This window comes from Nannospalax galili, unplaced genomic scaffold (genome assembly GCF_000622305.1).
Source record: "Nannospalax galili isolate Female #2095 unplaced genomic scaffold, S.galili_v1.0 scaffold596, whole genome shotgun sequence".
NCBI lineage: Eukaryota > Metazoa > Chordata > Mammalia > Rodentia > Spalacidae > Nannospalax > Nannospalax galili.
Window position 1 is genome coordinate 4735588 of NW_008340140.1, and position 16613 is coordinate 4752200.

Consider the following 16613-nt stretch of genomic DNA (forward strand, 5'->3'; position numbering starts at 1 on the left):
CTCAGGGGGAGCATATGCAAGCCCGTGGCTTAGTGGATGCCAGCTATCAGAAGGACAGCAAGTGGGAAAGTGACTGGGATTCCAAAAGCCAGCAGGACCCCAAAGTAGCTCACCCTCTGCCAGACGCGGCCCTTTCCATTCCACCTTGAGTGGGGAGATGAGGCTTGCAGTCTTTCAGAAGGCTGAGCCCTGGTGCCCTCTGCTTGAAGGTGACAGTGACATGGTAGGCCCACAGAGCCCATCCACTTCTGCAAAGTCGCCCAGGGTAGTGAGGGGAGGCGTGTGTTTTTGCAAGTGGCTCTGCCAGCTGCAGGTCCCCTGGAGTCCTCGCTGGTGCACTGTCCCCATCCTGTGTCAGTATCTTGGGTGCCGGGCTTGGTGGCAGCCTGCCGGAGACACCGCCGAGACCGCCTCTGTCTGGTGAAAGCAGACAGCTGTCTTTGCAGGGGCAAGGGCAGAAAAGACTGGAGTGTGCCAGGTGGCCTCTGCCAGAGCCTCCATGCTGGCGAGACGGGACAGTAAATGTCCCCTTACTTTCTCTGGTGTTCTTGGACCAGATCTGGGTGGAATTTCTCAGCTTTCAGAGCTCTGTCTGTGTGTGTCACCTCTGAATAAAGGGTGTGACAGCCTGGATCCCCTCCTTCACACACATGACCTATTGATGGGGAATCCAGTTGCAACTGGATGGGCAGGGAGGGGCCAGGGACCCGGGAGGGGGGGGGTTGGGGAAGTTTGCTCAGCGTTCCCTTATTACTTAAAAGCCATCCGTGGCTCCTGAAAGCCACGTTTCTCCCTATAGGCTGTGCACACAATTGGGTGGGAATTCTGTCCACCTTTCTGCCTTGCTTTGGGGTTCCTGAGCCCCACATTAGGGCATTTAGGGAAGGCACAGGACACATCCCACAGCCTGCCTCCTCTCCTTGCATCCTACTTGCATCATGGCGACAGACTGTGATGCCTCAGAGCTGGGCCTCAAATATGATGTCATGAAAGGAGAGCTTTGGACAGAGACCTCAGGATCTGCTACCTGACCTGGCGAGTGGCTGTGCCCCCTGTTCCCTAATGGGGCTTTCTATTTTGGTCATTCTATTCTGCTTCCTGAAAATTCTGTCTGCCCATACTGTGCTTCTAGACTGAGAAGTAGTTCTTTGCTGTTCCTTTCTCTCTCTCTCTCTCCCTCTCTCTCTCTCTCTCTCTCTCTCTCTCTCTTTTTGGTGGTTGTCTTTTGTTTCATTTTTGGTCTTTTTGAGACAGGGTCTCCCTGTAGCCATAGCTGACCTGGAACTCACTATGTAGACCAGGCTGATCTTGATTCTACAGAGATCCACTGACCTCTGCCTCCCAAGTGCAGGAATTAAAGACGTGTTACCATACCCAGCTTGGTGGTTGTCTTTTGAGGCAGCAGGGTCTCAGGCTGGCCTGGAGCTCAGTATGTAATCTAGCCTGGTCTTAAACTTCCAGAAATCCTCCTACCTCAGGCTCCCAAGTGTTGGGACTATAGGCAAGCATGTATTTTGCTGTTCTCCCCCCTCCCCCCACCAAACAGCTCTCTGTTGGCTATCAGCCTGACACTGAGTGGTCATCTGGCCTTGACCACAGGTCTGTCTGTCCTGAGGGTGGACATCAAGCCTGCAGGAGACTCCTGGAGGAGAGGTTGGTGGAGACTTCCTAGTGGTCCAAGTGTGTTTTTAACTCTGTCCTGGGGCAAATGGAGGGGCTGAGAACATTTTATGAGAACATTCTAGAAGAAAATAATTGGGATCTCCAGTTGTCAGGTCAATAATGGCTCTGTGGCAGTTTGTATTCTAGGGGACCCGAATTTCTCTGTGTCATAGTTAAGGTGTCACCACCCAGGAAATAGCATCTTTCATGAGAAGTGGGGTTCAGTGGTGGTTGTGGGGGCGGGTAGAGGAGCCAGGTTGCCTCAGGCTGTCCTGGCTCTGCAGCTTTAGAAGCTGTGTGACCTTCCAGCAGATGACTCATCCTCTCTGAGCCTCATTTTCCCCATTTGTAAAACTGGGAAACAGTATTACCTGTTTCATAGTGTTCTTGTGAGAAAAAACAGTTGCTCTATGTTAGATGGGTACAGTGGTCTTTGGTGTCAAGTAAATGGTACAGGTGTATTGACAGTTACCACTTTCTTTATGACAAGTAGCTCACTGAGTCACTAACACTTTAGTGAGAGTTAGTGGCTCCATGCAGGTTGTGGGGAGGAAAGTATGTGGAGCCTTTCTCTCACCACCCCACACACTTCTGGAGGTCAGCACAGCCTGGGCTGCGAGGAGAATTTTTGAAGTGCTGACTAGTCCATTTTATTTTTATAAAAATTCCTTCCTCTTTTAAAAAATGCTTTTGAAGAGGTTGAGGTTAGTATGTGCCACACTTTCAAGTCATCATAAAATAGAGCAAGTAGCAGAGGACCTAAGAATGATCAGTCAAAAGATTCAGTAATAATAAAATCCTAGGGGTCCCCGTTTACCAAATATCGGTTCTGTGTGTTGGGCTTTGTGTGGAGCAGGCAAGCTGTCCCACAGCTAATCTGTATGTCACCCATTAGGATGCAGAGTGTGCCCTGATCTTACAGCAAGGTCAAGGGTAGAGCCTTTGGACACTGCATGACCCTCTGTGGACCAAGCCCTGAATCCCCAGTGAGTAGCCTCTCACTAGCCAGGGGCTGATATGGCCCCAGCAGGCTGTTCCTGGAACAGGTCCAGGGAAATGATTAGAGACTCCCCAAGTGTTCCCAGGGCCCGGATGTTGGGTAAACCCCAGAACCACACTTTAGGAGGAGAAGAGAAAGAGACTCAGAACTTCTCTCTGAGTTTCTGAGCCTGCTGCTATAGAACCAGGCAGCCAGTTGAGACCACGGGGAGCCAGAGGGACTGGGAATGTACAAGTGACACGGCTCCTGGAGGTGGCTGGGGAGCCTCTGCTGCCTTCTGAACCATCCTAGGTTCCAGGCTGATACGTACTTTAGGCTGATTGTGAGCCTCTGTGGAGCATAGGAAGTGCAGATCAAACAGAGCTGCAAGGCCCAGAGCTTTGCCTCAGCCTCAGCCTCAGCTGGTCTTGGAAGGCCTGGGGACAGTTGGAGCAGATGGGGCCACTGCTCAGGGCCATTATCAGTCCCCACTACAAGGTATCCTTGGGTTGTACCAGGGCTAGAATTCCCAATCCTGAGTGAATTACTTTATCAGATTCTAGCCAAGGAACTCAGGCAGGTGGTCTGAGTGTCTGTTCTGTGTATTGAACTTTATGTGGGGCCTCTCTGTGCCTCTCTTGTCTGAAAGGAGAACACAGCTATGTACTCTGTGTAATGTGCTGAACACAGTGTGCCTGTTCCCACCATTTGAGCTATTCCTATTATATTTTTGTAATTGGCTTAATAATAATATTGTGTTTCAAAGAGCTCTTTATCTCAGGATAGGGGACAGGTGAGTGACTCTGTGGGTTGACCTCAGCATAGGACTCTGTAGGAGCTGAACTTGGTCTGTTGGGTGCCTCTGCCTTGATAGACAGATCATGGTCCAGGAGAAGGGAGCTGGAGACATGGAAGGGAATTCAGGGCAGGAGGAACAACATGTGTAAAGAAAGCAAAGGGACACAGAGGACCTAAAGTAGCCCCCATTCCTGCATTCCAACTCCCTTTGGGGACTGCCATCTTGGGAGTGGGCCAGGCATCTCCCATGGCAGGTAGGATTGAGATGGTCCATCGTAGGTGACGGGCACAAAGCAAGTGATGTCTCTTTGATGCTACTTTCCCTCTGAGCTGGTAGGAATAGCATCTCAGTGGTGCATGACCAAATTTTTAAGGCCTTTCCTTCTGCCTGTCCTTTCCTTCTGTCCTCCTTGGCCTGTACATGCACACTTTGCAGGCTCATAGAAACCTGCCACATCTCGATTGTGGAAGCAAAATAAGACATTTAGTGTTCAGCCAAACCCATCCAGCTCTACCCACAACATAAGTTATACCTCAAAGGAAGAGCGCTCAGGAGGGGCGTGAGACTCAGGCTCAGAGCTTTTGCCCAGGTATCTTGCTTGAATTTAGTTAACTTTTTAAAAAATATAGTACTACAGATTAAACCCAGGACCTTGCAATTGCTGGACAAGTGTTGTACCTCTGATCTACATCCCCAGCCCTTTTTAACTTTTCATTTAGAGGCATGGTCTCACTAAATTATCCAGGCTAGCTTTGAACTCATTCTGTATCAGGCAGGCCTTGAACTTGGCAATGCTACCGGTCAGCCTCCCAAGTAGCAGGGATGACAGACCTGGCTTGGACTTAGTGACTTTGCCTTGTACTGTATTTTTACCCCACCTTTTTTAAGAGTGATGGCTCTGACTTCCTGTTGTGGCAGAGGTGTGACTGTTCCTTTTAAAATAAAAAGTTAAGATATGGGGCTGGAGCGATGGCTCAGTGGTTAAGAGCACTGGCTGCTCTTGCAGAGGACCCGGGTTCAGTTCCCAGACCAATGTGGCGGCTAACAACCACCTGAAACTCCAGTTCCAGAGGCTCTGACCCTCTTATGGCCTCCATGGACACCCACATGCATGTGGCATACACACACAGACACACATAATTAATACATCTTTAAACAAAAGTGAGTAGACACGGTTAGTAAATAATGTTTGTTGGGGTCACTGCCTACAGCTACAGCAAGCAACAAGAAAAGCGGGGTTTATGGAAACACTCCTCAGAGACCATTGAGATGGGGCTCACTTTCCCCACATCTGAGGGTAGGCCAGGACAGTGAAGCCAGGAGAACACCGGCAGGTACTTACAGAGAGCCAGGATCCCAGCCACTCACAGAAAGGTGTTCATGATGTGCCATTTGTGAAATTTGCTGTCAAACCCCTGAGGAGCAAGAAGGAAAAGTTATTCATTACCTTCCCTTCCCTGCTTGCTGTTAAACATTCATAGATCTGTGGAGAGAAAAGGTTAAAAAAAAAAAAAAAAAAGGGAAGAAAATTCTGCTGCTGGAATTAATTAAAACTAGTGTAATGCTTTAATACTTGGTGCATAGGTCTGCCTACTCCTCTGGTCTCACAGGCAAGGTGAGAGGTGTTGTCTGAATATATGTATGTATGTATGTGTGTGTGTGTGTGTGTGTGTGTGTGTGTGTGCGCGCGCGCGCGCGCGCGCGCGCGCATGTGCTTAGTTTCTTGAGAGCGTCTTACTCTGTATTCTAGGCTACCCCTGAACTCCCTGTGTAGCCCAGGCTGACCCTGAACTCACAACCATCCTGCCTCAGCCCCCTGAGCGCTGGCATTATAGGCACCACCCACCTGGGTGCTTAGCGTTTATGTGGCTGTTTCTGGACTGCTCGAGTCAGCCTCAGCTGGGTTTTTGCATCAGAGAGTTTTTGATAAGGAGTGGAATTTCTGCACAGAGCTGTTTTCCCGCTCAGCTTTGCCAGCGCAGGGCGGTGGGTTCTCAGAACACCATCAGACATCAATGCCGATGGGTGCCTAGATTAGATATCCGTGCATGCTGCCTGCCAGGAAGGCATGTAAGCACACATGGCCTGCATGTGCCAGTAGTTCAGCCACACTCGGGCTGCATGTCATACAAACTCCAGCCCCTGAAGACCTGAGTTAGAGAAATCAAAGCCAGGAAGGAGCCAGACATGCCTTCCCCTTACTCTAAGAGACCGCAGGTCCTGGAGTGGGTGGGGGACTTTTCCTCTATCACTAGCCAGTTAGTGGCAGAGCTGGGCTAGGTTCTGTTTCCTGCTTGTCAACAAAGTTTCATTGTCACATATTATGTTCCATGTCACCCCCACCTCCCACCACCTGCACTGTAAAAGTTGAAAATGCTTGGGAAATTAAGTTTGTTTTTTTCTGCATATACGGAAATCAAAGGCTTCTTTTGCAGGGCTGGGGAGATGGCTCAGTGGGTAAGAGTGTTGTGTAAGCATGAGGCCCTGAATTCGGATCACCAGAACCTATGTAGAAAAGCTGGTCATGGCTGCATACACCTGTAGGGGGTGGAGACAGGAGGATCCCTGGGACTTGCTGGCTGCCAGCCTAGCTCGAGATTCAGTGAGAGACCCTGTCTCAAGGAAGTAAGGTGGAACATGATAGAGCAGGTCTCTGCACTCATGTGGGTACACACACACACACACACACACACACACACACACGCACACACGCACGCACGCACAGGCACAAACAGGTGTGCCCTCCCCAACCCATTAGACAGCTCACACTGTGTTCACCTTGCTTTTCTTCGGTACTGAATCTCTGGTCAATACTGCTCAGTGCAGGAGGACTTTTTCAAACCACTGTTGGAAAGGACCAGAACATTCCCTGGCCCAGCCAGCAGAGTTTAGCGTGCTTCCCGTTTTCAGACAGCAGTAGGGCTGCAGACACTCACCTTGTAGCCTCTTGCATAGATGTGAGTGCCCTGTGGGGTGCAGGTGGGTCTGGGATTTTGATGCCTGTTACCCAGTTGCCTCATCTAGTTGTCCTTCTGCCTTGTGGGTTGGGCAATGGCATCTTGGCACTCTCCGCTGGAATTAGGAGACATCTAGGGCATAGAGCAGGAGCCCCTTGGAGGAGCCTGAGCTGGACAAGCTTCCTGGGAGCATGGGGTCCATGGCTGAGCTCATGGGTGTGGTGGAGAGAGGGTGGGTGGAGGAGCTGCTGAGGCAGAGGGAACAGCAAGTGCCAAGGTCCTGAGGCAGGAAGTCAGTCCTTTCCCAAACCCCACTTTGCCTGGAATCCAGAGAGGGGAGGTCAGGTGAGTGGGCAGACAGCTCCAACCAGGCAGTCCGAATTGAGGTCAATTGTCCCCACACTAAGAGTGGTGGGCAGCCCTTTGGGGCTCTCACCTGGAATGGGGACACCATCTGGGCCTTCTGAGGTCAACTCAGACTGTGTTTCCCCTAGGGTTGCTCAGAAAGAGCCTGGGTGTCCACCCCAGCTCCCCAGGGCAGCAGCTAGCCACAAAGCCTCTGGAAGAGACCCCATTCCCGCTGTGCAGGACCCTGGACGTGATTTTTTTATTTATTCTTTTAGCCACTTTACAAATGTTTGTGGAGGCCTGCAAGTGCCAGGCACTGTGGCGGGTGCTAGATAAACAATGCTGACCCAAAGCGGACGAGGACCCAACCCTAGTGGAGTTTAGAGTCCAGCGAGAGCCACCAACTTCCATAAAGGGCTAGAGAGTAAATATTTCAGGCTTTGTGGCTTATACAGACCCTGCCAAAACTCCCAGCTATCCTGTTGCAGTGAAGAAGCAAGCCCTAGGTCCTATGTGAATAAATAGGTGTGACCATGTTCCAATAAAACTTTATTGACAAACAGTGTGGAGGTCGGATTTGGCCCTTGGGGTGTGTGGTTGGCCTGGTGTTGGTCTAGCAGTACAAGTTTACCAACACATATGTATCAGAGGTGGAGGAAGCAGAAAGTAGGTGCAAAGGAGGGAGGTGGAGATGATTGGGGAGGCTAATCTATGGAGGTGCTGGTGGGCAGGTGTGTAGAGTAAGGGCAGTAAGTCCTGGGAAGATCTTGGGGGGAGAAGAAACAGTGTTCTCAAATACTCTGAACAGGAAGTACTTGAAAAGTAGCAAAGAAGTCAGCAGGGCTGTCACTGAGCCAGGTTGGGGGACAGTGGGCACTGGTCAGATGGTGGGACAGGTTGGAGATAGGGGACAGGATGGGAACAAGGGACAGGCTGGGTTCATAATGACCTCTGGTTCTGTCTGTGAAGCGAGGTAGCCTTTACAGATGGTTTCTAGAGTGGACATTTGACAGTCTGCTGCATGGAAACCAGATTTGGGGGACAGAGGTGACATCAGGGAGACTGGGAAGAGAGGAAGGCTTGGTCCAGGGTGGACATGTTGTATGGGGAGACACTGAATCTGGTTGGCTGCTGACAGCAGAGAGAGGCTTTGTGGGTGACTAGGATGGGAGGTGTTCTAGTTTGTTTCTCTGCTGATGTGATAAACACCACAACCAAAAGCAGTTTGGTGAGGAAAGGGTTTACTTGGTTCACATGTTACAGTCCATCCCTGAGGGAAGCCAGGGCAGGAACTCAAGGCAGGAATCTGGAGGCAGGAGTTGAAGCAGAGACCACAGAGGAACGCTGCTTACTGACCTGCTCCTCCTGACTTGCTCAGTTACCTTTCTTATACAGCCTAGACCCACCTGCACAGGGATGGCACTGTCCACAGTTGGCTGGGGACTTCCATATCAATTAGTAATTACAAAAAATGCCTAAGGCGGGGCTGAAGAGATGGCTCAGCAGTTAAGAGCACTGACTGCCCTTGTAGAGGATCCAGGTTTGGGTCCCAGCACCCACAGCTAACAACTGTTTATAACTCCAGTTCCAGGGATACCCTCTTTTGGCCTCTTCACACATTGTACACACATGCTACACTCACATACACACATGTAGGCCAAACACTTATACACACAAAATAAAAGTAAATTAAAAATAAAAATAAGAAATTGTCTCACAGACATTGCCCCAGGCCAATCGAACTTCAAGTGAAGTTCTCTCTTTCCAGGTAACGCTATTTTGTGTCAAGTTGACAGGTAGTGTGAGCATGGGGGGGGGCCAAGGCTGACCCCCAGCACTGATGAAGAGGGAACCTCAGAGGTGGAGTTGGTATGGGGTACTGGGGACGAGCTACTCCCTTGACAGCTGTACAGAGCTGTGTCTAAGCAGTCCTGTGTGCCTGGTCCCATGTAGTACCCAGTGAAGGACACCAAGCAGCAGGGACAGGTGGGGCCTGAGAATTAAGTGACCCTGTGAGGCAACAAGTGGCAATATCTTTACATAACAGGACACTTTCCTGGAGTGACACTGACACTGGTGGGTCCTTGAGATGGGACAGCAGAAACCCAAGATGGGTTCTGCTGACACAGATGCTTAGAGCACCCTGCCTGTTAATGATTTGGGGGCTCTGTAGCCATGACCTGACTTTTGGGGGTCAAGAGTCTTCTCTGAAGGAGTTCTAAGTCTGCTAATTCCACGTCTTTGGGGACTCTTGTCTCTCCTGGTGCCTCATCTAGAAAATAGCACAAAGGAATAGGGAATTCTGGAAAAGTGCTTCTCACACTTGGGTCTGGACGCCTCAGACAATTGCCGAGCACCATGGATGCCAGAGCCCATGTGTCCTGCGGCCACATCGTAAGTGTGAAATGACCAGGTCAGACTGTGGCCATGATGCCCTGGAGAGACAGGAAATCCATATAATGGGGTTGTGACCCACAGTGACACTAAATAACCCCAGTCAGGAAGGAAGCTCCGGTGTAAGATGCCAAGTGGGTTTAAGTACCGCTTCAGCTGCGGGGTCTGTGGTGCTGTGAGCTGTGGGAAATACCAAATGCAGTTCTTTCTAAAAAGAAAACTATTGTGGGCAGGGTGTGGTAGCGCATGCCTTGCCTTTAATCCCAGCACTTGGGGAGGCAGAGGCAGATCTCTGTGAGTTTGAGGCCAGCCTGGTCTACATAGCAAGTTCCAGGCCAGCTGGGACTACAGAGTGACCCTGTCTCAAAAAGACCAAAAACCAACCAAACAAACAAAAACTATTGTGTCTGTGTGAACAAACATGTTATGTGTGTATATACATGTGTGTGAGAGTGTGGAGGTCAGAGGTCCATGCACATGTGTATGCACACGCGTGTGAATGTGGAGGTCAGAGGTCCATGCTGGGTGCTGTCCTCAGTTGCTCTCCACCTTTTTTTTTTTGTGACAGCATCTCTCACTGAACCTGGAGCTGACTGATTTGGCTAGACCATCTGGCCCATGAGATCCAGGGATCCTCCTGTCTCTGCCTCCCCAGTGCTGAGACTGCAGGCACACCTGGCTTTTATGTGGGTATGGGGATCGAACTCAGGTCCTCAGGCTTGAGGCAGCAGTTTATCAACTGAGCTAGATTCCCCAGTCCCTAAAACACACTTCTTCTAAGGGTCCCTTTATGCCCCAGGCTGGAGGCTCTTAGCCCAGCTTGTCCTCCTCCCTCCAGCCAAGGATGGAGCTGGTGAAGCCAACACAGCCCTGGAGCACTCTCTGGGGGGAATTCTGGACAAAGTGGCCTCACTTTCCTTGTTGAGCTGGGCAGGGGTTGGCATGGTGGGGTGTTAAAATGAACAAGCGGCAGGAGACTAGCCCACCTGTGACTTTTCTGCGCCCTGGTTCTGTTTGTGAGGCTTAAAAACCCCTCCCTCCCTCCTTGTCTTTCCAGAAGAACCGAGCACACATAAGGCCATCAGCTCACCCTCCGGACTTGCATACCCCGATGATGTCCTGGACTATGGCCTCAAGCCATACAGCCCCCTCGCCAGTCTTTCTGGCGAGCCCCCCGGCCGCTTTGGAGAGCCGGATAGGATAGGGACCCAGAACTTTCTGAGCCCCGCCAAGCCAACAGGGGCCTCAGGCCCAAGCCCTCGGATCGAGATCACTCCATCCTATGAACTGATGCAGGCAGGGGGGGCCCTCCGTGGGAGAGATGCCAGCCTGGTGCCTGAGCCGCCGGCCCTGGCCCTAGCCGGGGTGGCCGCCAGCCCGAGGTTCACGCTGCCCGTGCCAGGCTTCGAGGGCTACCGCGAGCCCCTCTGCTTGAGCCCCGCTAGCAGTGGCTCCTCTGCCAGCTTCATTTCCGACACCTTCTCCCCCTACACTTCGCCCTGCGTCTCGCCCAATAACACCGCAGGGCCGGACGACCTGTGTCCCCAGTTTCAAAACATTCCTGCTCATTATTCCCCCAGAACGTCGCCAATAATGTCACCTCGAACCAGCCTCGCCGAGGACATCTGCCTGGGCCGCCACTCGCCCGTGCCCCGTCCAGCCTCCCGCTCCTCCTCACCCGGTGCCAAGCGGAGGCATTCCTGCTCCGAGGCCTCGGTTACCCCTGTGCCCGGAGCCTCACCCCAGCGCTCCCGGAGCCCCTCTCCGCAGCCCTCGCCGCGCGTGGCAGCCCAGGACGACGGCATCCCCGCCGGGTACCCCCCCACGGCTGGCTCTGCGGTTCTGATGGATGCCCTCAACAGCCTCGCCACGGACTCGCCCTGCGGGATCCCCTCTAAGATCTGGAAGACCAGCCCCGATCCCACCCCCGTGTCTGCCGCCCCATCCAAGGCCGGCCTGCCCCGCCACATCTACCCTGCAGCCGTGGAGTTCCTGGGGCCCTGCGAGCAGGACGAGAGGAGGAATTCAGCTCCGGAGTCCATCTTGCTGGTGCCCCCCACCTGGCCCAAGCAGCTGGTCCCTGCCATTCCCATCTGCAGGTAAGTGGGGCTTTGAGAATGGTCTGTTCCCAGGTTGGAGCTGTTTTCTGGTTGTTTGCATCAGATAATAGGGAGACTTGATGTATATCCTGGTTCAGCTGCTCTCTGGCTATGAGGCCAAGAAGGAAGTTAACTTTCCCACTTTCCTCATCTGTAAGATGGGTACAATGGGCTATCAGCCTCACTGGGTGGTGGTTGTCACTGTACAATATAATGGCTGTCTCCTAGGGCTCCTGGTTCACTCCATTCAACAAGAGTTTATGAAGTTCCTAATACCCACTGGATTCTTTGACAGGAGCAGACAGTAGTGAGTTAGCTAAATAGGCCAGCATGCATGACTTTGGGGTCAAGCCTCACTATGTAACACCTGTTACCTCATTATAAGAGGAACTGGGTGGGGGTACCTGTTACCTTCCTTAATACTATGTTCAGCCATAAAGAGGTCCTAAAAACAAATAAATTCATAGGCTTCAATCCACATGGAGCTTAACAAATGAGTGTGGATCAAAGGCTAGAGGCTTTGGGATCTTTGGGGCCTGAAGGTGTGTCCTGGCTCTGCCATCTGTTGCCGGTATGATCACTCATGGCACTCTGGTGCTGTCTGCCTCTTGCTGTACTTGCAGCAGACATTGCTAATCAATTGCCACTTTTTTTTCTAATTCAGTACCTTTTTGATGCCAGAGTAGGCATTACCAATCAATCAGGATTCTTTCTCTCTTCCACCCTGCACTTTTTCTGAGCACGTTTCATGTATTCCCTGAGAGAGAGGATCGTAACAGAACCCACCTCATGGTGGTAAAATGGCACGCCAGCCAGCGTTGCTATACACAGCAGGAGGTCAGAAAAGGGACAGCTGCTGTTATGATAAGCGAGTCGAGGTCTCTCAGGGTGTCTTGGTTTCTTTTCCTGTTGCTATAAAACACCCTGACAAAAGCAGCTTAATGAGGAAAGGACTTATTCTGGCTCACAGTCCAAGGTTCTGATCCCTCATGGTGGGGAAGTCAAGGCGGCAGGAGTCTGAAGCCTCTGCTCAGATCTCATCCACAGTCAGGAAGCAGAGAGGGAAGTGAATGCTAGTGCTCAGTCCAGAATCCCAGCCTAGGGATTGGTGCCCGCCACAGTGGATGCATCTTCATGCCTCAGTTTACCTAATCAAGATAATCCCCCACAGGCATGCCCAGATGCCTGCCTCCCAGGTGTTTCTAGATCTCAAGTTGACAATTAAGGCAAACCATCCCACGGTAATTTACTCTCATAGGGAAGCACTTGAGGAAGTGCTTGATGATTGACAATCCTTGTGCAGGAGCCTGAGCTCTTGGTAGAGCAATGATGATATTAGTCATCATCAGTGTTCAGGGAGGCCTCCTGTTGCCAACACAGTTCTAAGTGCTTGTGTATTGTTCCCTTTTTCCTCACAGCCTGGTTTGGTATTATTTGGCATAATTTTTTTTTAATTTGACTGCTAAGGACAAGGAAGTGATGGAGGGTGACAAATACAGTCCTCTCTGTCCTGCCTGATGGATGAAGTGCAAGGAGACAGGCTATCTCCATCATCCCTGTGGTTCCCACACAGCTTTTGCTTTAGTGAATGGAAGCATTTTCCCAGATCAAGCTCTGAGCAGAGTAGATGGAGTCTGGTTGATCTTGTCAGTGCCTCACAGCCTGAGCTGAGTGGGAACAGAGATCCTGACTGGACAAATGGTCTCTAATATGAGTATAACTCAGAATATATGGCAGGAATTCATGCATGTGCCATTTCAGATGACCTTTGAATGTCTGACCCTTTGAAATAGACCTGCTTATCCATCCACCTGCCCACCCACCCACATATCCATCCATTCATCCTCCTACCCATCCATCCACCTACCCACCCATCACTATACCCCATCCATCCATCCGCTCACCCACCCCCACACCCATCCCTCCCTCCCTCCCTCCATCCTCCTACCCTATCCATCCATCCACTCACCTACTACCCACTCATCCATTCATTTGTCCATCCCCCATCTCATCGATCTATCAATTCCCCTATCTCATCGATCTATCCATCTACCCACCCATCACTATACCCCATCCATCCATCCCCCTAACTCATCCATCCATCTTCTGAAACTTATCCCTTCTATCTGCCCATTCGTCCATCCATCCACCCACCTGTCCTGTCCCATCCCATCCCATCCCATCCATCCATCCATCCACCTATCCACTCACCCACTGAATATTCTCTGAGATCCTATCCAATGTCAGGTCTGGCTCTAAATCATTCCATGATGAGATTTCTTGGGTCCATTTTAAATACATTGGCCAGGTAAGAGCTCTGTGGGGATGAGGGTGGTGTCCTGGACTTGGAGTCAAGAGGCAGAGTTGGAGCCTAGGCTGTGTCTCACTCTGCAATCTTTGGTAATGTATTGTATTCTTTAAGGCACAGAAGGAAGGCTCTTGGAAAATTTTTAGAACCATGTTTGGCTTATCAATGAGATCATTCTAACCCATGTCAAGTATCTGTCGTAATATACTGGGTAATGTTGACACACCAAGAAAATTAGACTTAAAACTTGCCCTCAGAGCTTTTATCTGTATATCTCACACCATAGCTGAGTCAGATAGTGCATAGAAAATGATGTGCCTGTGTATGTGTGTGCATGTACATGTGTGTGTGTGTGTTTTACAAGAAAAAAAAACCATTAGTACTAATGTTTAGTCATCACTTTTGATGCTAAACCCCTTATTGGATCTCAGTATACTCACTTCACAGTTGATGAAGCTGAGGCCTAGGGAGGTATAGGCATCTGATCAAAGTCACACAGGGACTAGGAGGTAGAGTCAGAACTTCGACTTGAGTGTGGAACCCTAGTCGTTTATCGATCTTCACTTTTTATGCTGGGGTTTGAGTGGCTTGGGTCATCCATACTCAAGCCAGACACTTCTCTCTGTGCTTGCAGCACCTATCACTTACTGACTCAGTAATTCTCTGCTACGTGTTTGTAATAGATTGAAGTTTCTGCTAAGTCCATTGTGAAGTAATGACACAGGCGATCTGTTTGCCATAGAAGTATTCCTGATCCCACATTTGCCCTCTGGAAACGGCAACATCCTTGTAAGAGGAGGAGGTTCTGGTTTTCACGATTCCCAGAGGAGAAACCATCAAGGCTATTGGAAACATGTTAGAACCAATGCATAACAAAATTGGCTTCATCCATCATGAAGCTGGCCAGCCACTCTGTTCTTGTCAGGATGAAAGAGAAAGCAAGGGAATGCTTTCTGCTTCATAAAGAGCTCCTTCCCTCTCCCTCCTGTCTGTGCTCTTCAACCCTTAACATTTTATTCCTCTTCCCCTAGACACACTTTCCAGAAAAGGGGTCATTTATGCTTAGTGTACAGATGGACCAATTTGGCTTTGCAGTCTCATAACCAGGCCTTTTCTTCCCCCAGCATCCCTGTGACCGCATCCCTCCCTCCACTTGAGTGGCCACTCTCCAATCAGTCCGGCTCCTATGAACTGCGGATCGAGGTCCAGCCCAAGCCCCATCACCGGGCCCACTATGAGACGGAGGGCAGCCGAGGTGCTGTCAAAGCCCCAACGGGAGGTCACCCTGTGGTGCAGGTACAGATTCAAATTCTCTCCCTTCTCTGTCCCATGTTTGTCACCAGGGGATTCATTCTGCCTGGCCACTGTTTGCCTCTTGGGAGGCTCAGATACATTTCAGCTTCTTATTCCTTTGAGAGGAGGGAAAAACCCAAGATGGCATTTGTGTCAGGAGCAGCTCAGGGAGGACAGTCTTGGGGAGCAGGATAAGGAGACCAGGGATACTCTGTGAGAGGCGACTATTGTCTTTTCTTTGTGATGGAGAAATTGCTAGTCTTTGGTAGAGGTGTTATAATCACAAGCATTTCCTTTTGTTTTCCCTAATCAATATCCTTTATGCTTGTGCCTCCTGGTTCATATGCTTTCTTTCTCCCCTTCAAAATAGTTGAGTTGAAATGTTCTCCACAGTTGTATAATCTGGAGAAGCAGGAAGTATTGATTAGTTTCTAGATTCTGGGATACATGGACCAGAGCAGCTTAATGAACTAGAATCTTCAATATATTTAAGTTAATGTAACTTTAAAAAAAATTCTGTCTTATAGTGGAACTATTCTGTGATAGGGACCAGGTTCTTAACCTAGAGAGTTCTTCAGAACCCCTTGCGGGGGGTGGAGGGGGTTCTTAAAAATGCAGTCTTGAACACACTGAAACCACGTCCCAGAAATTACAAAATGCATATAACATCCAAACAAACAAATAGAACTCCCAAAGCCCAAAACCTCCACTGGTACTTTGGAGGTTTTGGTTAAGTACTCTTGACTATGGTCAAATTTTGTGGTATACTTGTATGATAAGACTGTATTGAAGCCCATTGCACTGTAGAATTCAATATGCTAATGAGAAAGAAAAAAAGGGGAGGGGGACCCGCCATAAATCCTGGCTACAGCCTACTTGAACTTTAACCTTATAGTTTTAGAACTTGCTTCTTTCTACTCACTGACACCCCACAGCCTTGTCACCTACTTTCTTATGTGTTTGTGGTTGTTACCTCTGTTCTCATGTGGTGGTGACACACATGACCAGTGTAGACTCTGGATTTTTATCTTCCTCTAAAGGTGGCCTGGGAACCCACTGGCCCCTTGGAGTATGTGTCTGCTGATACTACAGTGGGTAGGTTAGGGGGTGTCTGTGGGAAGCCCAAGCTGTTTCTCATTGCCTGGGTACCTCCTGGGCATTCTACTCCTAGAGGATATAGTGTTGACTTTGGGCCCTGGAGGAAAGAACAAAGACACTGTGAGTTTAAGACTTGGCCTCTGTGGACACTGGGTGGGGTGTCTCCCCTCTGGTGAGCTGGAGCTCTGAGATGCCAGCCGTGCTCCACCACAGCCTCTTGGTCTTCTCTGTCCCCACCGCAGCCTCTCTCTATACTTTCTCAGCCCTTGGCCAAGGCCTTGAGGCTCCTGAATGGTTCAGCAGCTAGGGAGGTCTAACTCTGCCCTGTTGGCTCAGCGGGGCCTCCAACTCTGCTGGGTCCGCAGTCCTGGGAATGCAAGGGAAGCGAAAATGAATTGGCCTGCTTGGCCAACGTCTCTGCCATCACAGTCTGGTGTCACATGCCTTTTGCCTTGTGACCTTTTGTCCTGTTTTCAAGTCTCTGTGGCGGGAAGGCTGCTCTATACCTGCCATTCTAACATACCTGAAAACTGTTTTGTTTTGTTTTTTCCCCAAGAAAGTCTTCCTGTTTTTAGTGACTAGGCTTAGCTTGTAGGGTGGGAACCTAGCCTGCAGGTTGCTGGAAGAGTGAGTCAAAGATTCTGTCTGTAATAGACAGACTTATTGATGGCAGATT

The 16613-nt window shown here is 50.2% G+C and overlaps 1 protein-coding gene across 3 annotated transcripts in view; it reads left to right on the plus strand.

Moving 5' to 3' along the window:
• The window catches only part of Nfatc2 (nuclear factor of activated T cells 2), a 141091-nt gene that overhangs the window by 25252 nt on the left and 99226 nt on the right, over positions 1 to 16613 (plus strand). For 2 of the 3 annotated variants that reach the window (XM_008835150.2, XM_008835148.2), the window contains exons 2-3: positions 10197 to 11238; positions 14671 to 14842. In XM_008835150.2, the coding sequence (XP_008833372.1) occupies positions 10197 to 11238; positions 14671 to 14842 (1214 nt within the window). The remainder of the gene's footprint in view (positions 1 to 10196; positions 11239 to 14670; positions 14843 to 16613) is intronic. The other variant, XM_029564546.1, reaches the window with a different exon arrangement.